Source organism: Pipistrellus hanaki (assembly GCF_964339955.1).
Source record: "Pipistrellus hanaki genome assembly, chromosome: 7".
In the NCBI taxonomy this organism is placed as follows: Eukaryota; Metazoa; Chordata; class Mammalia; order Chiroptera; family Vespertilionidae; genus Pipistrellus; species Pipistrellus hanaki.
The window spans coordinates 12,319,852-12,346,291 of record NC_140509.1 but is presented as its reverse complement, the minus strand read 5'-3'; the positions used below and the strand labels follow the sequence as shown (position 1 = coordinate 12,346,291).

The following is a 26,440-nucleotide window of genomic DNA, read 5'->3' as shown; positions in this document are numbered from 1 at the left end:
GAGGCGCTGAGCAGTGGGAAGGCGCTCAAGTAGATTGTACGCATGTGCGGATATGCCAAAAAAAAACCCGCGGGTGCCCCTGGGTAATGTAGTTCTTTGGTTGAGCCGGGGATGAGGGTGGCGGGGGCAGGGGGCGGAGTCGTTGTCCCCTTTCGCGTCCATCATGGACCCTGGGCGGGGCTGGAGGACTAGACGCCCGGCACGTCGTGCCCCGGCGGAAGTGGCGGTGCGGGTTCGGCCGCGGGCTCTGAGCGGGTGAGGCTCGCGGAGACTCCGGCGCCGACAGTCGGTGGGGTGGGGGCGGGGTGGGTGGGGAACACCGCAGCTGGGGCCATTTGAAGGGAGCCCCTGGGGCCTGAAGGGCGTTTGTCAGCTGGTACAGAGGGGAACCCCATTGAGAGGGGAGCAGGGAATGGGTACGCCTTGTCTTTAGGAGCTTGTTTGCCCACCCGAAGTTCCCAAGTCAGGAGTGGGGGCGGGGAGGCGGGGTTCTGGAAGGGGGTGTGTTTTGAGAGATGGCTTAGCCTCTGGTCCTGCTGTTAAATATTTAAGAAATGGCCGAGCAAGGCGGGTGGGCCTCGGCTCGAGATAAGAGCCCGACTTAAAAGGTGAAGGGCTCAGGAGATGCTAAGGTGGGTAGGGTGCAGAAGGTTGAGCGTTTAAATGTTTTGTGGACACAGAAGGAGACCACAAGGAGCTGGATGAGAGGCTGAATGCACAGCTACTTTAACCAGATCCCTCTCCTGCCTCCCTGTTCTTGCAGCCCTTGCCCGGATGGCAGCAGTAGTTCTAGGGGGAGACAACATGGGCCCAGAGCGAATCTTCCCTAATCAGTCTGAGGAACTAGGGCCACACCAGGGCCCCACAGAAGGCACCGGGGACTGGAGCAGCGAGGAGCCTGAGGAAGAGCAGGAGGAAACCGGGGCAGGCCCAGCTGGCTACTCCTACCAGCCCCTGAACCAAGATCCTGAACCAGAGGAGGTGGAGCTGGCACCAGTGGGGGATGGAGAAGATGTAGTGGCTGATATCCAGGACCGGATCCAGGTAAGATGGAGGAGGCATTATTCCTGGAGGTGAAGTTGGGATCCTTGAAAGGCTGGCCCTGAACTGTCTTTTCTGGCTGTCCAGGCCCTGGGGCTTCATTTGCCAGACCCACCGTTAGAGAGCGAGGATGAAGATGAGGAGGGAGCCTCAGCATTGAGCAACCACAGCTCTATTCCCATGGACCCAGGTAAAAGATAATTTTTTCCATTACGGAGGAAAGGAACTGGCCAGAGCCAATAGAGAGGTCAGAGCAGTACCCTGTTCCTAAAGTGACAGTTTGTAATATACCGGTAATATTTTGCCGACTTCAGAATCCAGGTGAGCCCCAGCTGGTTTGGCATCAACCTGCGGACTGATGGGTCCTGGGTTTGATTTCTGGTCAAGGGCACATGCCTGGGTTGTGGGCTCAATCCCCAGTCGGGGGCATGCAGTAAGCAGCTGATCAGTGATTCTCATCATTGAGGTTTCTCTCTCTCTCTCTCTCTCTTTCTCTCGCCCTCTCTGAAATCAATTAAAAAATTTTTTTTTAAAAGAATCGAGGTGAAATGCTATTCTGTTAGACTTGGGGAATGGGCAGGCTTGCCCAGAAATAATAGACAGATTTGGTGACTACTAACCCAGTGGTTCTGGGTTAATTCTAGGAATGGACAGGGAAGCCGGTCCCATCTTTTCGATCCTCTAATTGGTCTCTGCCTGTGATTTCAGAACATGTAGAGCTGGTGAAAAGGACAATGGCTGGAGTAAGCTTGCCTGCACCAGGGGTTCCTGCCTGGGCTCGGGAGATATCGGATGCCCAGTGGGAAGACGTGGTACAGAAGGCTCTCCAAGCCCGGCAGGCATCCCCTGCCTGGAAGTGACCACCCTGAGAGCTGCCTTACCTCCCCGCATTCCACTGGAACCAGCACCGGACTGAACACACCCCTGGTGGTAACGCCCATCTCCCTTCCACATCAAGGCAAACCAGACTTCTTCTCAGAGACCCACTTTATTCAGTCTGTGCATACGGGGACATCGGCCCAAGCCCAACCCACCACAGCATGTATCACTCTGGAGAATAAAGCACCCTACGTACACAGCCCCAGGCTGCGCTGCCTGTGCCCTGGAACCCGGGTCTGGCTCTCCTAAGCCTCCTGCCTCTCCATGGTGCCTGAAAGGGACAAGTGAGGGCCTGCCCAGCATTAGCACAAACAAGGAGAACAGATAGATGTTGGAGGGAGCCATGCTTAGACACTGCTCCCTGTTTCCTTCCTCTTAGCTTGGGGAACCACAAGCACAGGAAAGCAGTCAGCTCCGGGTGGTCCCTTCCGTGTTTGTGATCCCAGGGCTGCTGCTCACCGAGGAGGGGGCACCAGGCAGGGTGTTTGTTCATCCCTTTCTCTCCATCCATCCGGGCCCTTTGTTCGTTATCTGCTGTCCATAGCTTATGGGGTTCTCCTTCTGACCTCCCACATGGTCTTGGTCAGGCAAGGGGTAAGAGGAAATAATACAGCCCCTCAGCCCGCACACCATGGGCTGGGGCCTCTCTGTGCTGTCGGGGGTTGGCGCCCCTCCAGCTATTGACTTCGGGGATCAGTGGGGCTTGGCATAACTTTGGTGAGAATAATCTGCTGCTCCCTGTGTGCCTCTGCAGGGGAGGGAGGGAGACCCCTGGAGTTCAAATGAAGATGAAGGGGAGGAGGAGCATAGGTATTCCTCTGTGTATTTCTCAGAGCAGCCTCAGGTAGCTGTGGGGTTGGGAGCGAGAGGGTACAGGCATCCCCCGTTGTCTGAACACTAAGCATCTCAGTGCTCAGCCTGTCTGTACTGGCCACCAGGAGGCACGCACACATCTTGGGGAGAAGAGGGACCACTCGGCATCCCCGCTCCAAGTGCTGATCACCCTCCCTAGAAGAGCTAAAGAGGCACTGCCTTGCCCCATGTCAGCCAGTGGGGAGCGAAGGGTGGAGGGCGAGGGCAGCGTCCCAGGCTGAGTGGGCTATGCCCTGTGGAGGCAACGGGGTCAGAGAGCCTCCTGGCTGGCAGTTAAGAACTCCTCCGCCCGCTTGTGAGCCTCGAGCGCCTTAATGGTGTACACGTCCTGGGGCAGCTCCGACTTCCTCCGGAGCAGCACTTTTTCTTTCTTGATGTCCTTTAGCATCTGTGTGGACAGGGAGGAGGAGAGGAACGGTGACCAATTCCCAGTGTATTCTATTGCTTCCCCTCACTCCTCGCTCTGCTGCTCCCGTCTCCTTCCCCTCCAGACCCTCATTGCCGCTCCGCCTCCCTCTGTGCCCTGCCACCTGCACGGCCTCTGTCTCCATGGTCCTCTTCAGAAGCTGGATGTCCTCTGCTGTGGGGGTCTCTGTCTCCATCGAGTACACGGGGGGCAGCGGGGGCGGAGCTCGGAACATGGGGTACTGAGAGGAAGGCATGGACAAGTGGGAGAGCCGCTTCAGGATCTGTGAACCTGTTTGCTCTATTCCTCCTCACACAAACCCTCTCCCCGCCGACCCCTCAGCTCTAGACGGCGGCAGAAAGCCTCACCTGGGGATTGAGTCGGGCCAGCTCCTCGATCTTCTGCCACATCTCCTCTCTTTCCTTCATCCGGAACCGGCCCCTGAGGGAGCGGAGAGGATGGGGATTGAGTTTGAAAGAGAAGTGAAGCGAAGGGGGCTGGTGGTGGGCCATCAAAGGCTCTGGGTGGAGACTCACTTCTGCTTCTCGGCCTTGTATTGTTGTGTGCAGTCATCAAACAGCTTCTGATTCATCTCCATAAACAGCTTCAGGGCGTTGTAGATCAGCCCATGGATTGTCCTGCCGCCGCAGAAAGATGAGGTGTAAGAGGCCAGCGCCTGCCCTGTGCCAGGCCCCACCTGCTCTCTCCCAGAAGGTGTCTCTGCTAAGAGCTTTCTCATTCACTGCTCCTATTTCACAAACCGCTCAGTGTGAGCTCATCTCTCCGGTCAGATCATGGAACCTGCAGTCGGCATTGCAGGGTTTTTACAAATACTGGCCTGCCTGTCCATCCTTCCTTCCACCCCATGCTCCAAGGCCTTCCTCCTTCCCACTGGCCTAGCCCACAGAATGGCCTCCCAGCGGCATGATGTGCACCTGCACCACAGGGCGTGTGCTTTTAGCAGGAAAGCCTTTTACAACACGATTCAACACATACTAAGGTCACATCAACTCACAGCATGGAATTAAGTGACCAGAGCGACAAAATGTCTGACTCCAAGAAGAGGTGTGATATAGGCCACCGATCTGCTGTTTGGTATCAGGTCTCGCACATGGCTATCTTTTCTCCCCAATCCTCAAGGTCCTATCAGCGTACAGTGGCCACCACCCCTACTCGCAGTGACCGGATGAGACCATGGGCTCTGTAGGTCGCCCACACCCTCACAGGCTCCAAAACCACAGCCCCCGCAGCCCCTACTTGTTCCAATGGCTCTTGGAGTTCCTGTAGAGTGCAGGGAACATGATGGGGAGGACCCGGGCAGCATTGTCACTGATCAGGCTCATGATGTACTCGTTGTTCCAGTAATAGAGAGCTCGCTCCGCCACCTGGTGGGGACAGGCAGGATTCGGTGAGGATGCGGCTTGCTTTGCTCAAGACCCTCTCAGTTTCTGGGCGATGGGCTGGGATATGCTGGTCTGGGTCTCACCTGGAAATGGGGGCTGGAGACACACTTGGCAAGCTGGCGGAAGAGTGGATCCATCACTTTGCTGAACTCCGAAGGCTCAATGACATCCAGGATCTCCTCCAGCTCATTCAGGAACATCACCTCCTTGGGGCTGTGGGTCTTCGGCCAGAACTTGAGAAGCCCCACAATGACCTGGGAGACGAGGAGGACACGGGGATAGAATTCTCACTCAACACCTGCCTGGCTCTCCAGGAAGTCTTCCGCCCCCCCCCCACCACACCCCGCAGTGGTGCCCTCAGCTGACTGCTCATGTTTCTCTGACTTGGATCTGTTTCCAGGTGTGCTCAGGTTTTTCTTCAGAGAGGAAGCCGTGTCACCTGTTGAGCCCCATCCCTCCTGAGCACCTGCTTATGGCACTGCCCCACAGATACAGACGTACTGCTGACAGACAGGTGGACGCTGGGGCTTAGGAAGGGACTCACCGGCTCAGTGAGACTGCTCTCCTTCTCCAGGAACTGCACCACACAGTATGCCAGCTGCAAAAGGTGGAGGCAGGAAGGAGGTGAGGTGCAGGGCCCAGCTTTCACGGACATCAGTGACAGAAACAAGACCCCCAGTGGGAGAGGAGGCGTAGACTGGAATTATCCCACCCACTCCCTCTGCCTCCCCATCCAGCTGGGATACCTCCTCTCCCTGTCTTCCCTGCCGCCAGGCTCAGTCAGGGATCGTCAGGAGGAAGCGGCTTACCTGAGGGTGGTAGACGCTCAGGGACTTGACCTTGTGAAGGGGAAGCAGGACACGGATAAGGAACATCTTGTGCTCTTCCTTGAGGGGCAGGGCGAAGCCGTTGATGATGCTAGGGTGGAGGGAGGTTTGTTAGGACCAGGGAGCCTGGTCTGAGCTCAGGGAACCGACCCTCCCAACTTTTCTCAGGCGTGTGTGGCCCCAGCCCACTCCCACCTGCCCAGGATCTCCAGGAGCTCGGCGATCCCGTTGTGATGCTCCGTCTCGTAGATGAACCTGAGGGAGAATAAAGGGCCTCTTGACAACCTGATGCCCCCCTGAAATCCCCCCCACCTCCCTTCTCCCCCCACCTTAGCGGTACCGCTTTGCTCCTGAGCCTGGCTCCGGGCCTCACCTGTAGAAGATGTGGTTGATCTGCCTACGGATATAAGCCCGGAGCCCCAGAAACTTGCCATAGATTCGATGCAAGATGGTCTTGAGGAAGTCCCGCTCTCGAGGGTCCTCACTGTCAAACAGGTCCAGGAGCTGGGAGCGGGCAGGAAGAAAGGTGGCAATGAGGCAGGAGCTGAGGCAGGCAGGGTGGTGACAGGGTCCTCCCACTCCTGGGTTGGCGAACCTAGAGGGGCCGCTGGGAGCTCAGGTTCTCTGGAGAGGGGTGGGCGGACAAGGCCCTGGAAAGAGGGATTCTATCACACCGCTCTTAAAGGTGCCATCTGTGTATGCATGTTGCATACTTTGTTGCTTCTTTTGTTTGTTTCCATTATGCTGGAAGCTTCCTGCGGGCAGCATGGGTTTGTTTAACCCTCATAGCGTCCTGTGCGGACACAGCTGAAACCCAACCAGCTGAAACCCAACGTACTCTTAGAAGGAGAAAGAACTGGGACCCGAGGAAGGGATGTGGGGCCAGAGTCCACACACTGGAAGGAGGGGAAGGACAGGAAGAAGGACTCACAGCAAGGACAAACTTCTGGTCAATGTACTTCTTGGCTATGTTTGGCTGGAAATCGGGAGACTCCAGGAAACGTAGGAAGAACTCGTACACCAGCTGCGGAGGGAAAGGAGCATCCCTTCAGGGGGTATCCCCAGGGACCGGGAGAGCCCGACCACAGGCCTGCGCGTCCCGGCCTGGTACCTGGAGGTGCGGCCAGGCGGCTTCCAGGGTGGGCTCGTCCTCCTCTGGGTCGAACTCGGCCCCGGTGGGATTCGACGAGGGTGGCAGTGTCCGGAAGAGGTTCACTGAAAACTGCGGGGTGGCGCCCAGGTGAGAGCTCTGTCTGGGCTGCTCTGGGCGGCCACCCCGCCCACTCCCCCTCTCCCTGCGCCCACCATGGTGACAGCCTCCGGGTAGATGGCCTCGGTGACGACATCGCGGCTGTGGGTGATGTACTCCACCATTTCGTTGAGTCCTGCCCGCTTCACCTCCTTGAACTTGAGGTCGCTGAGTGGGTCTGACACAAAGTCAAAGAGGACGCAGCACTGGCGTAGCTTCTGGATGAACAGCTCCTCCCGCTCCTGGGTTGGTGAATCTAGAGAGGCCGGCAGTCAGGTTCCCTCCCCGTCCTTCACGGCCGTGCCCTATGGCCTCACGGGCTTTCCCCGACCCTGGCCCGCTCCCCTGGCACCCAGGCCCCAATGGAACTCCCATCTCCCCCTTCCCCCCCCACCTCCCAAATGACCAAAACCACCCGGTGCCCCCAAGCCTGGGCACCAGCCCCGGGACCTCCTCCAAGTACCTTTCAGGGCAGGAAGCTTCTGCAGCTCCCGGTTCTTGCTGAGGTTGAAGCGGGAGGAGCTCTGCCGCCGCTCCTTCTTGACGATCTGCGGGCCCCCTGAGTACTTGATTTTGCTGAGCTGCGTGGGGGGCGGCGTGCTGTTGCTGGGGCGCTTGTTGGATGCCGGCGGCTGCGGCTGCGGCTGCGGCTGGGGCTGGGGCTGCGGCTGGGCCTGTCAAACAAGTGAATGTGGAAGTCCCTTCCCCAAGCTCCCCGAGGTCTCCCCCGGTGAACCTGAGCGTGCGTGCTTGCATACGACAGGAGGTGGGTAACCTGGCCGCCCAGGCCCGGGCCAGCCTCCATCCCCAGCCCGTTTATGTCCCCTGCCCTGAAGGGGCCAGGGCCAGGGCCAGAGACGCCTGTGGTTATGGGTTACCCCGGGAGTGACCACAGAGTGAAGTCTCACAAAGTGATGCTCAGAGCCTTCAACACGTTCACTCCAGTTCACGGGTTACAGTGGGGGCGAACAGAGAAACTGAGTCATGGGTTGATGGCAACAGAAGTCAGAAAAGAAGCTATCTTTCCAGGGCCTGGCTGGAGGTGGTGAGGGGTGGTGTGTGAGCACTGACTGAGAAAGGGCAGGAGGAACCTTCTGCTAATGGAAACATTTTTTATCTGTGTGTGTGTGTGTGTGTGTGTGTGTGTGTGTGTGTGTGTTTCAGAGAGGAAGGGAGAGGGAGAGAGATAGAAACATCATGATGAGAATCATTGATCGGCTGTCTCCTGCACGCCCCGCCACTGGGGACCGAGCCCGCAACCCGGAAAGTGCTCCTGACTGGAATCAAACTCGGGACCCTTCAGTGCAGAGGCCGATGCTCTGTCCACTGAGCCAAGCTGGCTAGGGTGAAACATTTTATATCTTGACTGTATCTGGGAGATAGTTCATAGCATATATACATGTAAAAATTAATTGAGCAGACACCTAAGATTACTGGACTGTATGACTTTACTGAATGTATGACATTCTTCCATTAAAAGTTAAAAGAAATTCATTCCCAGGTCTCAGTTTAAGTACTAGAAATATAGCTTAAGAAAAATCCTAAATATAAAAAGTCTTTGGCCCTGGCTGGTGCAGCTCAGTTGGTTGGGTATATCCCATGTACCAAAGGTTGCTGTTCAGTTCCCAGTCAGGACACATGCCCAGGCTATGGGCTTGATCCCCAGTGGAGGGTGTATAGAAGGCAGCCAACTGATGTTTATCTCTCCCACACTGACGCCTCTCTCTCTCTCCCTCTCCCTTCCTCTCGCTCTAAAAACACAAAATTTTCAATTTAAAAAAGAGGCTTTGACCTTTTTATACTTTTTACAGCCTTATTTATAATAGCAAATAAATAAATGGGCTGTCATGGAGTTAAAGTCATGTTTATAAACTATGCACTAAATGTAATCATCCGTGGGTCAGCTGTAAAAAAATATTTACTCAATGACAATTATTTACCCAAAATTGGTGATGAGAAGTTTGAGAAGAGGGGAGATGCCTGTGCAGAGGTACAAGACACTGAGGTTTCACTTTCTACAGTACAGTCAATATATAATACCAAAATCTAAAATTTTTTTAAAAAAAGCAGTAACAGAATCTTATTTGGAAATACAGAAGTCACTCTCCACGGAAAGTGGCTGCCACGGAGCAGCGGGAGAGGAGCTGGGAGGGCTGCCCTGACATTGCAGCCCTCACACTGTCTGACTTTCTGAACAAGGTACATGTTCCTGCTGATCACGGTGATGAAAATGTAAGATAAAACGAAAACTAAAACTACGTGATGACAGAAAACTGCTTGCTATGCTAAGCAAAAGAAGGGCAGTACAAAACTGTGCACGTGAGCTCCCCACAAAGCGGCACACGGAGCCCGAGCCAGTGAGAGCGAAAGGACGGGAGAGCCACCGCCGTGGCCAGGCCTGTCTCCTGGGGGAGCAGAGTGACAGGTGACTTCTCTACATTTCGTGAAGACAGCTGCCTTTTACAAACTATCTCCTCACTTCCGCCTGGACAAGGGTGTCAGGGCCTCACAAAGCCATTCTCTTTTTTAAATATATTTGTATTGATTTCAGAGAGGAAGGGAAATGGAAAGAGAGACAGAAACGTCAGTGATGAGAATCACTGACAGGCTGCCTCCTGCAGGCCCCACACTGGGGATCCAGCCTGTCACCTGGGCATGTGCCCTGACCGGGAATTGAACCAGGACCTCCTGGTTCATAAGCTGATGCTCTACCACTGAGCCACAGCGGCCGGGAAGCCCATTTTCTTGTTTAAAACAAACATGTTTTTATTGATTTCAGAGGAAGAAAGAGGGAAAGGGGGGGAGAGAGAAACATCACTGATAAGAGAAAGTCATTGATAGGCTGATCTCCTAATGGGGATTCAGCCCACAGCCTGGATATACCCTGAATGGGAATTGACCTCCTGGTTCACGGGTTGATGCTTAAACACGGAGCAACACTGGCCGGGCTTTTTTTTTTTCTTTTTAAATATGGAACGCTTCATGAATTTACATGTCATCCTTGCACAGGGTCATGCTAATCTTCTCTGTATCGTTCCAATTTTAGTGTATGTGCTGCCGCAGTGACACGAAGCCCATCTTCAGCCTACACAGACATCTGCAGGGCTGTCCACCCACAGGTACCGTCCAGGTCCCCCTGCTGGGAGAGGAGAGAGGCTGACCAACCAGAAATGACAGTAGGACCAGAGGGGTGAGGCCATGGCAGCTGGGTACCCCAACCACAGGGAAGTTGTACCCCCCGTCCTCATACCTGCCATCCCCACCTCCTCTCCAGCCTCCTCCACAAACTCTTACTTCATACAATAAGAATTCGAAAATCTGAAAGCGTCTGAGGGAGGGGGAAGGGAGGAAGACAGAAATGTTATGCTTTGTAAGCTCTGAATTTGAAAAAAAAATTACTGATTTTGAGAGAGAGAAAGAAACATCGATTTGTTGTTCCACTTATTTTTGCATCATCCAATGATGGATTCTTGTATGTGCCCTGATGATGGACTCGAACCCACAACCTTGGCATGCTGGGACAATGCTCTAACCAACCAAGCTACCCAGCCAGGGCATAGGCTCTGAATTTTTTATAGAAACAACTATGTCGAGCTTGTGACCTCTGCGGGGATCAGAGAACAAAGGGGACAGGGTCCAGCCCAGGGGAGCCTTGGGTCCAGTGTAGCTTTGCCCTCTGGCCCTCTCCTTCGCCTGAATCGACAGCCCGACACCAACTGGATGAGGGACCGTAAGGAGGTGGGGCAGAAGCAGCCATCACACACTTCTCCTGCCAGGACCAGCAGACTGGGGCCTGACTGCCTGGGTCTGACTCCTGACTGCCATTAATTAGCTAAAAGTCATACAGTCTCTTGGTGCCTCAGTTTCTTCATCTGTGAAATGGGGATGATAATAGTACCTATTTTTTAAAATCTTATTTCTTGATTTTAGAGAGAGAAAGGAAGGGAGAGAGGGAGGGAAGAAGGGAAGGAGGGAGAGGAAGAAAAACATAGAGGGAAGAAGAGAAACGCTGATTGTGGAGATCGAACCAGCAACCTTGGGGACAATGCTCTAACCAACTGAGCTACTAGGCCAGGCCAATAGAAATTATTACTATTTCCCACCCTGCAGATTTTAGGAATGCAGCCTGGAAATTCCTGAAACTAGCACACTTCAAATGTTCCTCAGAGTCTACTATCCTCCTTATTTTAAAATGGGGCACCCTAACCGGTGTGGCTCGGTAGACAGAGTCCCCAGGTTCGATTCTGGTCAAGGGCATGTACCTTGGTTGCGGGCACATTCCCAGTAGGGGGTGTGCAAGAGGCAGCTGATCAATGTTTCTCTCTCATTGTTATTTCTAACTCTCTATCCCTCTCCCTTCCTCTCTGTAAACAATCAATAAAATATATTAAAAAATAAAATAAAATGGGGCATTGCATCTTTTAAGACCCAGCTAAGTCCCACCTTTTTCCAAAAAGCCTTCTCATTCCAGGCCTTGGGCATCCATGTCCTTTCCCCAACTGGATCTGTGATCTTCCCTAGTGACACCTCTTACTTAGTCTGTTCAAGTGTCATTCCCCTACGGGACAGCAAGTCCGGATGGGGCCACAGGGATCAGGCCTAAAGCGGCAGTCAGACATCCCTCTCGAAAACCTCTGCACCGCTCTGGGTCCCCTCAGCACTGGCAGCGAACAGGCAGTTAGCAAATGCTTGGTTGGCTGGCTGACTGGGGGCCAAACTCAGGCCCCTCCCCACAGGGCTTTCCTGTCCCGACTGCACCCTCGGAACAGAGCCCTGGACGGTGGCAGAGCAGAGTGGGAGGGAGAAACGGTGGTGACACGAGGGTGAGGGCCTTTGTGGCAGCTAGAAAACAAAACTCAGGAAAAAAGGTCTCTCTCCATCCTCCGAGACCAGACGCAGACGCCCTGCACCTCTGTGAACCTCCCACCGAGGGGACATCCGGAGAACGGAGGCATTCCTTCTCGTGAGGAGGAGGGTGGGACTAGATCAGTGTTTTCCCAACTATTCTCCATGTAGGTGTCAAGAGAAGAGAGGGCTGCATGGCGAAAAACCAAAGTTTAACAACAGTCCCGGTTCTGTAAGGCCGCCGGCTCCCAGGCCTCAAACATAAGCAGCTGGCCCAGCCAGCAAAGCCCCGGCTGCCAAGCCTGGATGAGGCGTCTCCGGGCCGGTGCTTGCCAGAGGGAGGTGTGGGATATGCCAGCAACACCTTCCCGTGCAGCACTTTCTCCCGAAAGCACAGCGTCTGACTTCCCCACCGACCGGGGCTGGAAGTGGGAGGCAGGTGAGCCTGGGAGCACCTTCCGCAGCTATCAGAGCATCACTGGGCAACGCGGCCGACCTGCTCTGCACCCTCCGGTGTCCTACCCGTCCCACCGCCGAGCCTCTGCAGCGGCCGTCTCCTCTCCCTGCAGCACCTTCTCCTCCTACTTCTAAACTCCCAACAGGATCCAAACTCCAGGAAGCTCTCCTAGGTTCAGGCCTTTGGCAGTCAAGTGGTGCTTTGGTTTACACACCCCTCTCTCCTACTCGGTATATATTGCAACTGTATTTGTTCATTCTCAACCATTGCAGGTCCAACCGAATCCTAACACAGCCGCCGTTAATAATTCAACCCACGCACTCAAACATAAATAAAGTAGGGGATAGAAATATTTAACATTATAGAAAGTATTGTTGTTGCCAAAACCGGTTTGGCTCAGTGGTAGAGCGTGGGTCTGCGGATTGAAAGGTCCAGGTTCGATTCCGGTCAGGGGCATGTACGTTGGTTGCGGGCACATCCCCAGTGAGGGGGTGTGCAAGAGGCAGCTGGTCGATGTTTCTCTCTCATCGATGTTTCTAGCTCTCTATCTCTCTCCCTTCCTCTCTGTAAAAAAATCAATAAAATATATTAAAAAAAAAAAAAAAGTATTGTTAACAGAATGATGAAACATAAACTGTGAAAAATGCAAAAACTAGTCCTAACTGGTTTGGCTCAGTGGATAGAACGTTGGCCTACGGACATTGAAAGGTCCCGGTTTGATTCCAGTCAAGGGCATGTACCTTGGTTACAAGCACATCCACAGTAGGGGCTGATCAATGTTTCTCTCATCAGTGTTTCTAACTTGCTATCCCTTTCCCTTCCTCTCTGTAAAAAAATCAATAAAATATATTTTTTAAATGCAAAAACTAATGTTATATCTTTTATATAATGAACTAGTAGCCTAATGCATGAAATTCCTGCATGGGGGGGTGGTGGTGTCCCTCAGCCTGGCCTGCACCCTCTCCATCTGGACCCCTTGGGGGATGTCTGACTGCCGGTTTAGACCCGATCCCTGTGGATGGGGCCACAGGGACCAGGCCTAAACCGGCAGTCAGACATCCCTCTCGAAATCCAGGACCACTGGCTCCTAACTGCTCACCTGCCTGCCTGCCTGATTGCCACTAACCACTCTGCCTGCCAGCCTGATCAACCCCAACTGTCCCCCCTCCCCCTTCAGCCTGATCACCCCTAGCTGTCCACCCCTGCTGGCCTGATTGCCCCCAACTGTCCCCCCTTCTCCCGCTGGCCTGCTCACCCCCTGCTGCCCAGATCGCCTCTAACCGCCTCTGCCTCTGCCTCTGCCCCACCACCATGGCTTTGTCCGGAAGGAAGTCCAGAGGGTCTTCTGGAAGGTCTCCCAGTCTAATTAGCATATTAGTATAGATTACTAGCCAAATAAATATCCTTTTGGTTTAAAACCCTGAAAATCACAGAAGCTTTCTCTCCTATCCTGACATCTAGAGCTCTATTTAGCTGTGCTTAATTCTTTCCTTCCTTCATTTATTCAAAAAACATCATTAGAGATTAAAAGGTAAGACATGGCCCTTGCCCTCAAAGAGCTCCCAGTCCAGTGGGTGAGAGACAGAAAGCAGCTATTAGTGCAAGGGAAACGTGGGAACCAGAGGGCTGAGCTACAAACTCTGCCTGAAGGTTGCAGGGGTCTTCAAACTACGGCCCGCGGGCCACATGCGGCCCGCAGAGGAGTCTGATCCGGCCCGCCAGGTTTTTTGGGCAGTGAGCGCAGCCGAGGTGTTACAGTAGGAATTAGTAGTTCATATAGTCCGGCCCTCCAGCTCTCTGAGGGACCGTGATCTGGCCCCCACTTTAAAAAGTTTGAGGACCCCTGGTAGGGGAAACGCCCCTGAAGAGGTGACTTTTAATTTGACTCTTAAAGGACAAACATGAGTTTAAGCAAAGGAAGAAAGGAGAGAAATAAGACTGTTCAGGTCTACAGAGTCACATCAATAAGGGCTCTGAGTCATAAAGGGGCTAATGGTGACCAGAAACCAGGATGGGAGCTGAAAGAAGGGGTGCAGCCAGCTGACAATGCAAGTTTGAATTCGTGAACAATGAGGTGGGGACAGAGGGTTTTTTTTAATCTTCACCCAAGGATATGTTTATTGATTTTTAGGGAGATGAAGGGAAAAGGAGAGAGAACAATAATGTGGGAGAGAAACATTGATCGGCTGCCTCCTGCATGCACCCTGACCAGGGATCACACCGGAAACCAGACTGTGAAGCGAACCCTCGCCTTTTGGTGTACAGAACGATGCTCCAACCAACAGCCACCGGCCAGGGCTCCCACAGAGGCTTTTAGGTAGAGCACCGATAAGACCAAAAATGTTTTTAGGATAACAGCTCTGGACACAGGCTGAAGTGGGAAAGAACAGGATAATTTTTCCTCCCCCTATCCTCACTCCCAGAACTCAGGACTCCACAGCACTGAACTGCTTTCTCCAAAGACAGTCCAAGCACGAACCCCTGCCTGCAGCAGCAGGTCAGAGGAAGTCTGTCCTAATCTCTTAGGCTCCTTTCCATTCCAATACTATCTTCTAGAATCTGAGAGCCGGTGTATCATGTCACCAAGAACACAGGGGAACTGGCCCTGGCTGGTACGCGCAATGGTTAGAGCACCGGCCTGCACACCAAAGGGTCTTAGACTCAATTCTTGGTCAAGGGCACATACTTGGCCCTGGTCGGGGTGCATGTGGGAGCCAACCAAGTGATGTGTCTCTCTCAAATCGATGTTTCTCTCCCTGCCTTCCACTCTCTCTAAACAAACAAACAAACAAACAAAAAAACAGGGGAACTGGCTCCCAAGCCACATGGACCTAGGTTGAATTTGCTGTTTCACTGCCAAGTAAAAGCTAGTTAGCACTGTTAAACCTCAGTTTCATCTGTAAAACGAGGACAATGATAATGGAATGACCTCACAGGAGTGTCGTGAAGATTAAATGAGAAGGTTATAAATTAAATGCATGCGCCCTGACCGGTTTGGCTCAGTGGCTAGAGCATCGGTCTGCGGACTGAGAGGTTCCAGGTCCGATTCCAGTCAAGGGCATGTACCTTGGTTGCAGGCACATCCCCAGTGGAGGGTGTGCAGGAGGCAGTTGACCGATGTTTCTCTCTCATTGATGTTTCTAACTCTATCCCTCTCCTCCCTTCCTCTCTGTAAAAAAAATCAATAAAATATATTTTTTAAAAAATTAAAATGAAATGCATGCAAAGTACCCAGGTCCTCAGCACAGTGGTTGGTACAGAGTGTAGAACAGTGTCCACCAGATCCACATCGACCCAGCATCTCTGAAAGTGACCTTATTTGGAAATAGGCTCTTTGCTGATGAAATCAAATAAAAATGAGGTCATACTGGATTAGGATGGATGCTAAATCCAACAGGACTGGTGTCCTTCTAAGAAGAGGGCAGTGTGCACACAGAAACGCAGCTGCACACACAGGGGAGAAGGCGTGTGGAGACGGGGGTAGGAACACAGGGAGTGCTGAGAGCCGCGAGGAGCTTGGAGAGAGGCTCGGCACAGGCTCTGCCCGGGACCTCAGGGGAACTGGCCTGCTGACACCTCGGTTTCAGACTTGACCTCCAGAACTGTGAGAAATAAACCCGCTACTATAATCCACCCAGTTTGTGGTCATTTGTGAGGGCTGCCCCAGGACACTAATATACAAGTCACTGCTCAGTAAAATCAATGCTGGCTGCTATAATTATTAGGGTCAGTTGGAAAGACTGGCAAATGCTTAACACAGGGTAAATTTGGCCGTGAGAGCCCAAAATTCTGGACCGCGCGAAGGGCAAGGAGAAGACTGCCAAACAGCTTGTGATGACCTGGGCCTCACAGCCTGGCCACCGACTTTCCCACCGTCCCTCCGCTGGGGCCACCTGGGTGCGTTTCGAGGAAAGCATGAAGCAGAATTCCCATGGCTGCCTTACAGGTGAGCCCTGAGCAGCGCTTCACAAAGCAGCGCAAAAGGCAAACTCAGCACTCCCGCCCGAGGGCCTGAAATGGACCTGCGCCTGCCTCTATCAGATTGTCCAGAAAGGCAGCGGAGAAATCCTAGCAGCTGGCCTTGGCATATTTCTTAATCTGTGGGAGCCTTCGTTCTCCCACCTATGAAAGGAGAGGGTCAGATTCCAGCTCTAATTTGAAATTGGTTTGCTCATTCAGTTTTCACTCACTAATGCATTCAAATGCTGGCGCCTCCCGTGTGCCAGGCCCTCGGACACTGAACGAGAGCCTCATGGAGCTCACACACTGGCAAAGGAGCGACTCCTGGACAATGGGTCCACATGGCATCTTTCATTACAGCTGCGGTTACGTGCTGCCGTGGATGGTGCTGGGGCCAGAAGGGCAAAGAGCAGGAGCCCTGACCTTGTCCTGGGCAGGCGGGGATGGGGGGTGAGGCGGTGGTCAAGAAAGGCTGCTTTTGCCCTAACCAGTTTGGCTCAGTGGATAGAGTGTTGGCCTGCGACCTCAAGGGTCTCAGGTTCGATTCCGGTCAAGGGCATGTACCTTGGTTGCAGACGCATACCCAATAGCGAGTGCATAGGAGGCAGTTGATCGATGTTTCTCTCTCATCAATGTTTCTAACTCAATCCCTCTTCCTTTCCCCCTGTGAAAAATCAATAAAAAAAAAAATATATATATATATATATTTTAATTTTTTAAAAGGCTGCTTTTAGGAAATGACATCAATCCTTTATATTTCTTTTCATTTTAGTTTGATTTAAAAAATATATTTTTATTGATTTTAGGGAGGAAGGGAGAGGGAGAAAGAGATAGAAACATCAATGATGAGAGAGAATCATTGATCTGCTGCCTCCTGCATGCCCCCCACTGTGGATCGAGCCTGCAACCAAACTGTGACCTGGTTCATGGGTCGACACTCAACCACTGAGCCACACCAGTCATGCTTAATCAGTTTGATTTTATTTAAAATAAATGAAATACTATAAATGTTTTGGGCATTTATATTCTTACATAGTAAGTCTTTTATAGTCAACACCATAGACTCAGCTAATAAGATGCTTATTTCTTTGTTCCAATAGAGAAAAAAATAGCCCGGTTGGTGTGACTTAGTGGTTGAGCATCAACCTATGAACTAGGAGGTCACAGTTCGATTCCCAGTCAGGGCATATGCCCAGGTTGTGGGCTCAATCCGCAGCAAGGGTCATGCAGGAGGCAGCATCAATGATGTTTCTCTTTCTCCCTCTCCATTCTTCTCTAAAATCACAAAAAATATAAATTTAAAAACTATAAAAATAGCCATCAGTTTTATAATTGCCTTATTCTTTATATATTTTTATTGATATTTTGTGTGATATATTTATTGCTATGCCAGCTTTTTTTTTTAATATATATTTTTTTTATTGATTTTTTACAGAGAGGAAGGGAGAGAGATAGAGAGCTAGAAACATCGATGAGAGAGAAACATCGACCAGCTGCCTCCTGCACACCCCCTACCGGGGATGTGCCCGCAACCAAGGTATATGCCCTTGACTGGAATCGAACCCGGGACCTTTCAGTCCGCAGACTGACGCTCTACCACTGAGCCAAACCGGTTTCGACTATGCCAGCTTTTTAAAATTTTTATTTGCATGAAATACCTTTTCCCCTTTACTTTCAGTCTATGTGTCTTTTCAATCTGAAGTGGGTCTCTTGTAGACAGTATATATATCTACACTAATAAAAGAGAAAGATGCAAATTGACCATACCTTTGTGCCACCCACCAGCCAATTAGGAGTATGCAAATTAACCCAACAAAGATGGAGGGTTAATTTGCATATGCAGGCTGGGAGTAGAGCGGAACACATCTGGTTCATGGACACAGGCCCTAGCAGCTCCCGGCCTCTGGGCAGCATGGGAAGGCGGAAAGGTGGCTCCTGGCCGGAGGGAAGGCGATGCTGGCAGCCAGGGGAAGGAAGGCCCATTCTTGCACGAATCTTCATGCATGGGGCCTCTAATACGTACACTGAGTGGCCAGATTATGATGATCTCTGAACACATAATAATCTGGCCACTCAGTGTGTGTGTGTGTGTGTGTGTGTGTATGTGTGTGTGTGTGTGTATTAGAGGCCCGGTGCATGAATTCGTGCATGGGTGGGGTCCGGCCAGCCTGACCAGGGGGAGGGAACATAGGCGGTTGGCCGGCCTCCCTGCTGGTCAAACTCCTGGTTGAGGGGACAATTTGCATATTAGCCCTTTATTATATAGGATATACACTGAGTGGCCAGATTATTATGCATTCAGAGATCATAATAATCTGGCCTCTCAGGGTATATATATATGGATCTTGTTTTCTTATCCATTCAGCTACTCTTTGTCTTTTGATTGAGAACTTAGTTCATTTACATTTAAAGTGATTATTGATAGGTATGTAGTTATTGCCATTTTATTATTTATATTTATGTTCCTTCCCCACCCCCCTCTTTGTTCTTCTTAAAAAGTCCTTTTAGCCAAAACCGGTTTGGCTCAGTGGCTAGAGCGTCAGCCTGCGGACTAAAGGTCCCAGGTTCGATTCCAGTCAAGGGCATGTACCTTGGTTGCGGGCACATCCCCAGTAGGGGGTGTGCAGGAGGCGGCTGATCGATGACTCTCTCTCACCGATGCTTCTAAATTTCTATCCCTCTTCCTTCCTCTCTGTAAAAAGTCAATAAAATATATTTAAAAATAAATAAATAAAAAATAAAAAGTCCTTTTATTTCCTATAATCCTGGTGTGATGGTGATAAGTGACATCAATCTAATAACTGAACAAGAAGGTAATAGGCAAAAGCTGGGAGCAGCCCCCTAACTAGTCTTTCCGTCCAGCTTCTAAGTCTCTCTTGCTGCTCTGAATATCAGCTGCCAGTTCCCAACAACCTGCCCTGTGGGTTCCACAGGTGTCGTCATTCCTGCAGGGGAGGCTGAGCCCAGAGGGAGTGCCCCGAGGAAGCCGTGACCTGCCGCTGTGAACGTGCAGGAGCACACGGAGCGGGAAGAAGCCAGCTCCTTCCTCAGAGCCCACGTCGGCGGGGAGAACACGCGTGCGAACAGTCACAATGCCCAGTGATAAGCACTCTTCTAGAGACCTCATCAGATTACTGTGTCAGTGCAGAGGAGGAGGAATTTATCTTCTGCGGCCCACAACTTCCGTGTCTGCAAAGTGGGGGGACACCCACCCTGCTTCTTCCAATTCCTCAAATGAGGCCCAAAACAATGGTCACAGGCGTGAAAAGTGTGCAGATCTCTTTAAAGGTGACAGGGACCAAAAATACCCAGAAAAATCTAAGTCCAGGGCTAACCCCAAACACTTGTTAATCGATCTCTTCTCCCCAAAACACTCAGGACCTGCCCCTGTTTTCTGTTCTCCTCCATCCCTCTGAAACAGGTTAGAACAGGAAGCAGGAAGCAGAGCAATCAAGGCCCACCAGCTCCTGGGAAATAAGAGCGTTTGTTCAGCGATGTCAGGGTCATGCAGCCGCCTGAGATCCCCTGAGCACACTGAAACCTTCATGGACACACTCTGGACTTCCTTACGGCCCTCCGCCCTCCACTGTGCTCTCCGCTTGCCGTTTATTGCTTTACAACCCTAGACTGCCGGGCTGCGCTGCCCTCTGCTCATAACTGTCCTGCAGTGGCTCCCATTTGATCAGGACCGGCCGACTCAGGAACACCAGCCACTCCCCACCCCCACCCCACCCCCATCCACAGCCATGCGGAAGCCCCTCGCCACCTAGCACCATACACTCCTCCCCTTCTTCCCAGGCCCTGGTGCCCCTAGCTTTTCGCCCTAAGGAAAAGGGGAGCTCCATACTCAAAGTTGTTTAGACAGAGAAACAACTTTCACAGGAATCGCCAGGGAGGCTGAAGAACGGGAGAACTTGTTTGGTCCCCACCAGCCGAAGCGAAGCCTGCCCGAGGTCCCTCCCAGGCTGGGGGGCCTCCTTCCCTTCGGCCCGGGAACTTCTGGCCCCTGGGGTGCCTCACCCCACTAGCCAGCCGGCTGGCTGAGCCAGCCGGCGGCTGGAGCTGGTGTGTATGGCACAACCAGGGCTGCGACCACGGTCATTACCTCCTCAGCACTCTCGCCTCCGCCATCCTTGCCCGAGCTGCTGGACTTGGCCGTGCCTTTGGCAATCTTGGGGGACTCCTGAGGGAAGGAGACGGAGGGGGGTTAGTATTTGCCAGGGGAAGGGGGAGGCCTTGTCTGGACCCCTTCGGTCTTTGCTGTAATGATCCTCTGTCCAGTTGAATCAACCCATCAGCCAACAGGAACTACTGAGCACCTGCTTGTATCCAGCCCAGGGAGGAGGGGTTGGGGTACAAAAGGGAAACTCAGTCCCCCCGAGAGCGTAGGGTCTGGTTGGGAAGACATCTCCCACACACAATAATGAGTGTGATACGCTCTTTCCCCTCCCGAGGCTGGGAGAGGAGTTAGGGCCTGGGAGTGCCTCTGTCAACAACCCGGTGAACAGTCTGCAGGGAAAAGCATGACGGGACAAGCTGCTCACACCAGCTCGCTCGCTCACCCGCCCGCCCGGGCCAGAGTGGGCAGAGGGTGCCCGAGGCTCTCCTGCTGGAGGGGAAGGGGTCGCCACTCTCCCCGCAAAGCCACCTGGAAAGAGCGGGAGGCATTTCTGTGAAATGTCACAAATAGCACCCAGATGCCGGGGTGACACTGGCACCGTCGGCGGGCCCAGGAATGCTAACGTGTACGGGAACTGTCCCAAGAACGCCTCGGGGGACAGGCAGAGGCGGGTGGGAGGAAGGCCCTGAGCTCCTACAAAGAGCGAGCGCCAGTCCCACGTCTCCCGCGGGAACCCGGCCGCTGGCTCCGAGCCGGCCCGCCCAGTGTCTCTTCCTATGCTTCGGGCCAAAATAAGCAACCGCACAGGGACAAGGAGGGGAAAATGTGAAAGAGACGTGGGGTTTAGGTCTGACTGCAAGCTCAGAGCAATCCACCGTCCGTCCAGCTGAAGGCCCGTGTGCAGCGGAGCGCCTGGCACGGGGACCCAGAAGCACTGTCCTTGGACCTGATGGACGGGCCATTGTGGAGGGTCTGGTTCAGCTGTGAGCAACAGACTTCGGGAGGGACAACGGCAAGTTCTAGGTTTTCTTTGGTGTTTGTGTGTGTGTGGGTGGGAATACAACCCATACTGGAGTGGACTCAAAAGCATGTCCTGAGACCAACAGCTGCAGGAACTGGGAGAGGTGACAATGGCAGGGAGGAGTCATGCAGGAGGGGGAGCAAGAGGGTTCTTTACAAACAACTAAAGGGCTGTCCTGTGGGCAGGAGAGGCAACTTGCTCTGTGTGGACCCAGGGGCTCAAGAGGCTGAAGCGGCAGGAAGACAAGGAGGCTCCAAAGGAGGAAGACTTTTCTGCGAGGCCCCAACCCCAAGAGCATTCGAGCAGGGGCGCAGCGACGCCTCCTCAGGGGCAGGCTGCGGAAGGGGTTCCGAGCCTCCATGAAGACTGGATTGGAGGGCCTGGGAAATCACTTCCAGCCCTGAGATTCTGCAACTCCATGGCATGCAAGCTCCTCCAGCGAGAAGCATTAAATCAAGTGGCTGTGACGAGGGGGCACATGGATTTCAGGGAGAAGAAAGCTGTGTGGGCGGAGGAGGGGAGGCTCCGTGGGGGCGGGAGGAGGAAGCCATTCCCAGGTGTGGAGCAGCTCCGAGCGCAGTCACGTGAGCAAGGAGGAGCAGGCAGGCGCTCCTTCTCTGGGCTGAACACTCTCCCACTGCCTACCGGCCACGCTGGGCTCCATGGCCCCGCATCAGGGGGCCAGGGAGTGGCCCAGACCACGGGGTGGAGAGGAAAAGGATGGGGGGGTGCAGGCAGAACACAACACAGGTGACTATACAGGCCCCAGATGTGGGTCCCTTGGACACAGGTGACCCCTCTTCATATGTGTCTCATCTTTCGACTTGATCATAAGCTACTGGTCTTTTTTGTCTCCCTCCCAACCCCCACCTACCCTACAAGCACTCAGTCATCTCTCAGGGAATGCGCCTAAGAGATCCCAGCTGTGTGGCCCGCCACTCTCACACCCTGACTCCTGCAGGACAGGTGAAGGGCACGCCCGTCAGCCAGCCCAGCGGTCCAGGGCTGCATGGCGCCAGGGGGACAGCCCTGTGTTCCGGGCCCAACTCTTACCAGTTACATGATCCTACACAATTAGCCTCTCTGAGCCTCAGTTTCCTCATCTACTAAGTGACAACTATCATGGTCTCTGATTCCCTTAGCACAGTGTCCATGAAAATCTTAGTGTTAGTCAGTGTTATTTCTATCAGTATGAACAAGAAGTGGGAGGGAGCAGGGGCTCAGGAACCTAAAAGATGTAAGTCTCAGATCGGGACATGAGGGAAGAAGAGGGATGGACTCGGCACCCATCCATTGAGGGCCTACTGTGTGCGAAGGAGATGCCAAACCAAAATGGAACTTAGTTAGGACTTGCCCATAATTGATTCCAGTCCAAAAAAAACACAAAAGGGGCATAAGTGACCTACCAAGTGTTCTGTAAGTCCGGGGACGAGGGGAGCTCACTCCCACCTGAAGGTCCAGGAGCGGCTTCAGGGAAGAAGCTGTGAGGGATGGCCAGGACTGGGGCCCACTCAGATGGAGAAGAAAGGAGAGATGTGATGGGTGAGCATCCCTTCTACCCATCCCTTCTTTCTGTCCCTACCCCATCCGGGCAAATCTGCCACATGTACCACCCTCCTCCTCAGGACTTGACAATCATTGACTGAAGAAGGCCAAAGGCAATTAGAAACCAAAAGCAGAATGTTAAGCCTCGAAGGGGATCAGAGATGCCTGGCTCCATGTATCCAATCCGTCCAACACTCTTTCCAACCAAATACTTATCCCTGTGGCCCCGCAAGCCAAATTCAAATTTCTTCTTCTCTCATCTAATAGAGAGTCTTTCTGTGGATGGCACAATATCTGTTCCAACAGACTAAAAACTACAGACAGGTGGAGCCCTCACCAGCTGCCCCTGAATTCCATGCCCCTCTGTACTCTTTTAAAAAAATATGTTTTCACTGATTTTTTTTTTTTTTTTTTTTTTTGGGAGAGAGAGGAAAGAAGAGGGAAAAAGAGTGAAACATCAATGTGAGAAACATGGATCGGCTGCCTCCTGCACACCCCCTACCAGGGATGGAGCCTGCAACCTGGGCATGTGCTCTGAATAGGAATTGAACAGGTGACCTCTCTGTTCATGGGATAATGCTCAACCAACTGAGCTACACCGGTGCAGGGCTTTCTTTTTGGTAAGATTTCCTTCTCTCTCTCTTTTTTTTTAAAAAATATTTTTATTGATTTTTTAGAGAGAGGAGGAGAGAGGGATAGAGAGCCAGAAACGTCGATGAGAGAGAAACATCGATCAGCTGCCTCCTGCACACCCCCCACCGGGGATGTGCCCGCAACCAATGTACATGCCCTTGACCAGAATCGAACCTGGGACCTTTCAGTCCGCAGAATGACGCTCTACCACTGAGCCAAACCGGTCTCGGCTTCCTTCTCTTTTTTTAAAATATATTTTTATTGTTTTCAGAAAGGAAGAGAGAGAAAGATAGAAACATCTATGATGAGAGAGAATCACTGATCAGCTGCCTCCTATACGCTCCACACTTGGGGATCCAGCCCACAACCCGGGCACGTGCCCTGATTGGGAATCGATCCGTGACCTCCTGATTCACAGGCCCACGTTCAACCACTGAGCCATGCCGGCCAGGCAGGTTTTTTTTTTTTTAATCCTCACCAGAGGATTTTCCCCCAATGACTTTTAGATACAGTGGAACAGAGGGAGAGAGGGAGGGTGAGAGGGGAGAGGGGGGAGGGAGAGTAAGAGAGAGGGAAAGACAGAAAGGGAGGGGGGGCCAAAACCGGTTTGGCTCAGCGGATAGAGCTTTGGCCTGCAGACTGAAAGGTCCCAGGTTCGATTCCGGTCAAGGGCATGTACCTTGGTTGCGGGCACATCCTCAATAGGGGGTGTGCAAGAGGTAGCTGATTGATGATTATCTCTCATCAATGTTTCTAACTCTCTATCCCTCTCTTTTCCTCTCTGTAAAAAATATATTAAAAAAAAAAAAGAAAAAAATAAAATTATTAAAAAAAAAAAAGAAAGAAAGAAAGAAAAAGAAAGGGGGTTGGGGGAGAAACATCAATGTGAGAAAGACACATCTATTGATTGCCTCCTGCATGCGCCCTGACCAAGCCAGGGATCAATCCTGCAACCCAGGTACCTGCCCTTGACTGGGAATCGAACCTGTGACCCTTTGAAGGAGCCCTTTAGCCCCTTGTGTGTGTATCATTTAAAGCTAAGCTGCCCAAACCACTGTAACATGCCCACTTGCCAAGGACAGGGCAAGTGGGGCACACAACCCTGACCAACTCAGCGCCCCACGAAGTTCAGTGCCTGGTGCTCCATCACAACCCTACACTCAGAACAGCAGGACCTGAGAGGGTATGGGGACTACCCTGGCAGATCTCCAACAGCCCAGGATACAGTTTAACTGATGAGGTCAGAGATGGAGCACAGCTACCCAGCCCATCAGAGGACAAACGAAAGCAGGACACCTCTGGGGTCGTAAAGTAGGTTACTCATGTTGGTGCAGCACACCAGGCCAGAGCTGTCCCCTCAGCCCGAGGAACCAGCCGGGAAAGGAGAAGCTGGGGGAGGCTGGAACTGGTGTGCTAGCATCCTCTGTGTGAATCCGTACCTCAAAGGAACCACACCTCTGAGTCAGATCTCAGCAACAGCAGGAAATAGAGGGCAGAGAAAGGCAGGGATGAAGAACAGGAAGGTGGTATGGAGGAAGGTAGCTCAGTTGGGTAGAGTGTCATCCTGATATGCCAAGGTTGTGGGTTTGATCCCCAGTCAGGGAACATACAAAAATTGACCAGGGAATGCATAAATAAGTGGAACAACAAATTGAATTTTCTCTCCCTCCCTCCCTCCCTCCACCCCCCTCTAAAAGTAACCAATCGATAAATAAAGCTTTTTTTTCCTTTTTTTTTTTTTTAAGGAAAGAAACAGCTTGTGTCAGGACACCATTCAGAGGTGGCTAGTCCATAGGGTAAGAAGGAAAACTAATCTGATAGAGAGGGCAGATTCCAGATTTATAGACAGTATGGCCCAGGAAAGTCAGAAGTCCAGCACTGTGCAAAAAATAATAAATGCAAACGTTACCCCAGGATCAGGGGTAATGCTCAGACTGGGAACGGTGGCTGGTCTGAACCTGGGGGACGGTTGATGCCTGTTAGAGGGGACTTGGGTAAGAAGGGGCCTCTCAGCCAGGAGCCCTGGAATTGCAGCTGGGCCTCCAGCAGGTTGTGTGACCTTGGCCAAGTCCCTTCCTCTGTGCGGGCCTCAGTCTCCTCATGTGTACCACTCCAGGTGGCACTCAGCGGTCCCATCCAGCACGGACATCCTGAGGTTCCACGGACCAGAAGGAAAGGCTCGGTCCTGGCTCACAAGTTTGTGTGTGAAGGGAGAACTGGAGGGAGGGGCCTAGGCCAGATTCGGCGGAGAAGAGAGAAAGCAGAGCTGTTCTAGGTCAGGGAGCTTGGCAGGGCGGGAGAAGGGGCTGTAGGGAGAGGAGGGGAAGGCCAGCGCAGGCCCGGGCGGGTCGGAAGAGGAGGGAAGGGGCTGGGAGGGTGGGTAGTTCTGCAGGGACTACCTCTGATCAGGGCTGTCCCAAACCAGCAGACCCGTGGGGGTCGGGGGGTCGGGGGTGGGGGGAGAGAAAGCGGGGAGTGACCTGGGAGGGGGACAGATCTGGAGGGAGGGGTTACCCTGGGCCGGGGTAGGTCGGGAGGTGGAAGTGGGGGGGACTCTATCTCGCGCCAGATGAGGGTGCTTTCCCAGCTGCAGCCCAGGCTGGGGGTGCGCCCGGCGGCGGGGGCAGAGGGCTGGCCCGGGGAGTCCTGCGGGGGCCGGACGGGAGGGTCAGTCCGGGGCTGTCCCGGGCCTGGCTCGAGCCCCTCCCAGAGCTCCGCGCAGGCCCCAAGGCGGAGGCGGAAGGAAAAGGGCGACGCTCACCTTCTCCTTCTTCAGTTTATAGGGCATCTCGGCCCGTCCGGACCCGGCCTGGCTCCTGCGGCCCCGCTCCGGCTCCGGCTTTGCTCGGCCGCACTCGGCCCGCTCGGCGTCTCCTCGCCGCCGCCTGCGCGCTGCGCCCGGGTGGATCGGGGTCTGCGCCTCCAATTGGCCCGAACTCCCCCAAACCTGCCTGACAACCGGACGCCGCCTTTCCGGATTGGCCACTGGAGCCAAGCTGCTTCCTTTTTTTCTCATTGGAAAAGAAGAGTACAAACCGCCAGGGTTCGGCTCCAGGAATTGGCTCAAGGGGGAGGTCCCGCCCCAAAGTGGGCGGGGCTTAGCGAAGGAGGCGGGGTGAGGGGAAGCCCGAGCTGAGGACCGAGTGCCGCACTCCGGCGTCGGCGGCACGTCGGCCTCGGC

The 26,440-nt window shown here is 53.1% G+C and overlaps 2 protein-coding genes across 5 annotated transcripts; one reads left to right on the top strand and one right to left on the bottom strand.

The window, feature by feature from the left end:
- The first annotated feature begins 147 nt into the window (after positions 1-147).
- On the top strand, positions 148-2,119 carry MEA1 (male-enhanced antigen 1). 3 transcript variants are annotated; one of them, XM_084890363.1, is made up of 4 exons: positions 148-255; positions 764-1,044; positions 1,129-1,231; positions 1,750-2,119. In XM_084890363.1, exons 2-4 carry the CDS (start codon positions 775-777, stop codon positions 1,899-1,901), a joined length of 525 nt encoding a protein of 174 aa, XP_084746489.1. In that variant the 5' UTR covers positions 148-255; positions 764-774; the 3' UTR covers positions 1,902-2,119. The 3 variants fall into 3 exon arrangements, with proteins under 3 accessions (XP_084746489.1, XP_084746488.1, XP_084746490.1); XM_084890362.1 differs by having other exon boundaries at positions 231-416; XM_084890364.1 differs by having other exon boundaries at positions 247-376.
- On the bottom strand, positions 2,011-26,188 carry PPP2R5D (protein phosphatase 2 regulatory subunit B'delta). 2 transcript variants are annotated; one of them, XM_084890338.1, is made up of 16 exons: positions 26,021-26,188; positions 20,034-20,123; positions 7,142-7,352; positions 6,735-6,934; positions 6,541-6,651; positions 6,361-6,453; positions 5,803-5,933; positions 5,625-5,684; positions 5,412-5,520; positions 5,147-5,200; positions 4,686-4,856; positions 4,457-4,584; positions 3,736-3,837; positions 3,568-3,640; positions 3,324-3,440; positions 2,011-3,181 (listed from the first exon to the last, which is right to left on the bottom strand). In XM_084890338.1, the coding sequence occupies exons 1-16, from the start codon at positions 26,045-26,047 to the stop codon at positions 3,044-3,046; spliced, it is 1,815 nt and encodes a 604-aa protein (XP_084746464.1). In that variant the 5' UTR covers positions 26,048-26,188; the 3' UTR covers positions 2,011-3,043. The 2 variants fall into 2 exon arrangements, with proteins under 2 accessions (XP_084746464.1, XP_084746465.1); XM_084890339.1 differs by having other exon boundaries at positions 20,046-20,123.
- Between the last annotated feature and the right edge of the window lie 252 nt (positions 26,189-26,440).

Bases quoted from the DNA above. Each gene is read 5' to 3' on its own strand.
- MEA1 (XM_084890362.1), top strand. The intron at 1,045-1,128 runs GTAAGATGGAGG...CTGGCTGTCCAG, and splicing joins ATATCCAGGACCGGATCCAG to GCCCTGGGGCTTCATTTGCC. The intron at 1,232-1,749 runs GTAAAAGATAAT...CTGTGATTTCAG, and splicing joins CTCTATTCCCATGGACCCAG to AACATGTAGAGCTGGTGAAA.
- PPP2R5D (XM_084890338.1), bottom strand. From the start codon at position 26,047: ATGCCCTATAAACTGAAGAAGGAGAAG. The intron at 5,521-5,624 runs GTGGGAGTGGGC...CCTCCACCCTAG, and splicing joins CTCCTGGAGATCCTGGGCAG to CATCATCAACGGCTTCGCCC. The intron at 3,838-4,456 runs GTAGGGGCTGCG...CTGCGGCGGCAG, and splicing joins TCCAAGAGCCATTGGAACAA to GACAATCCATGGGCTGATCT.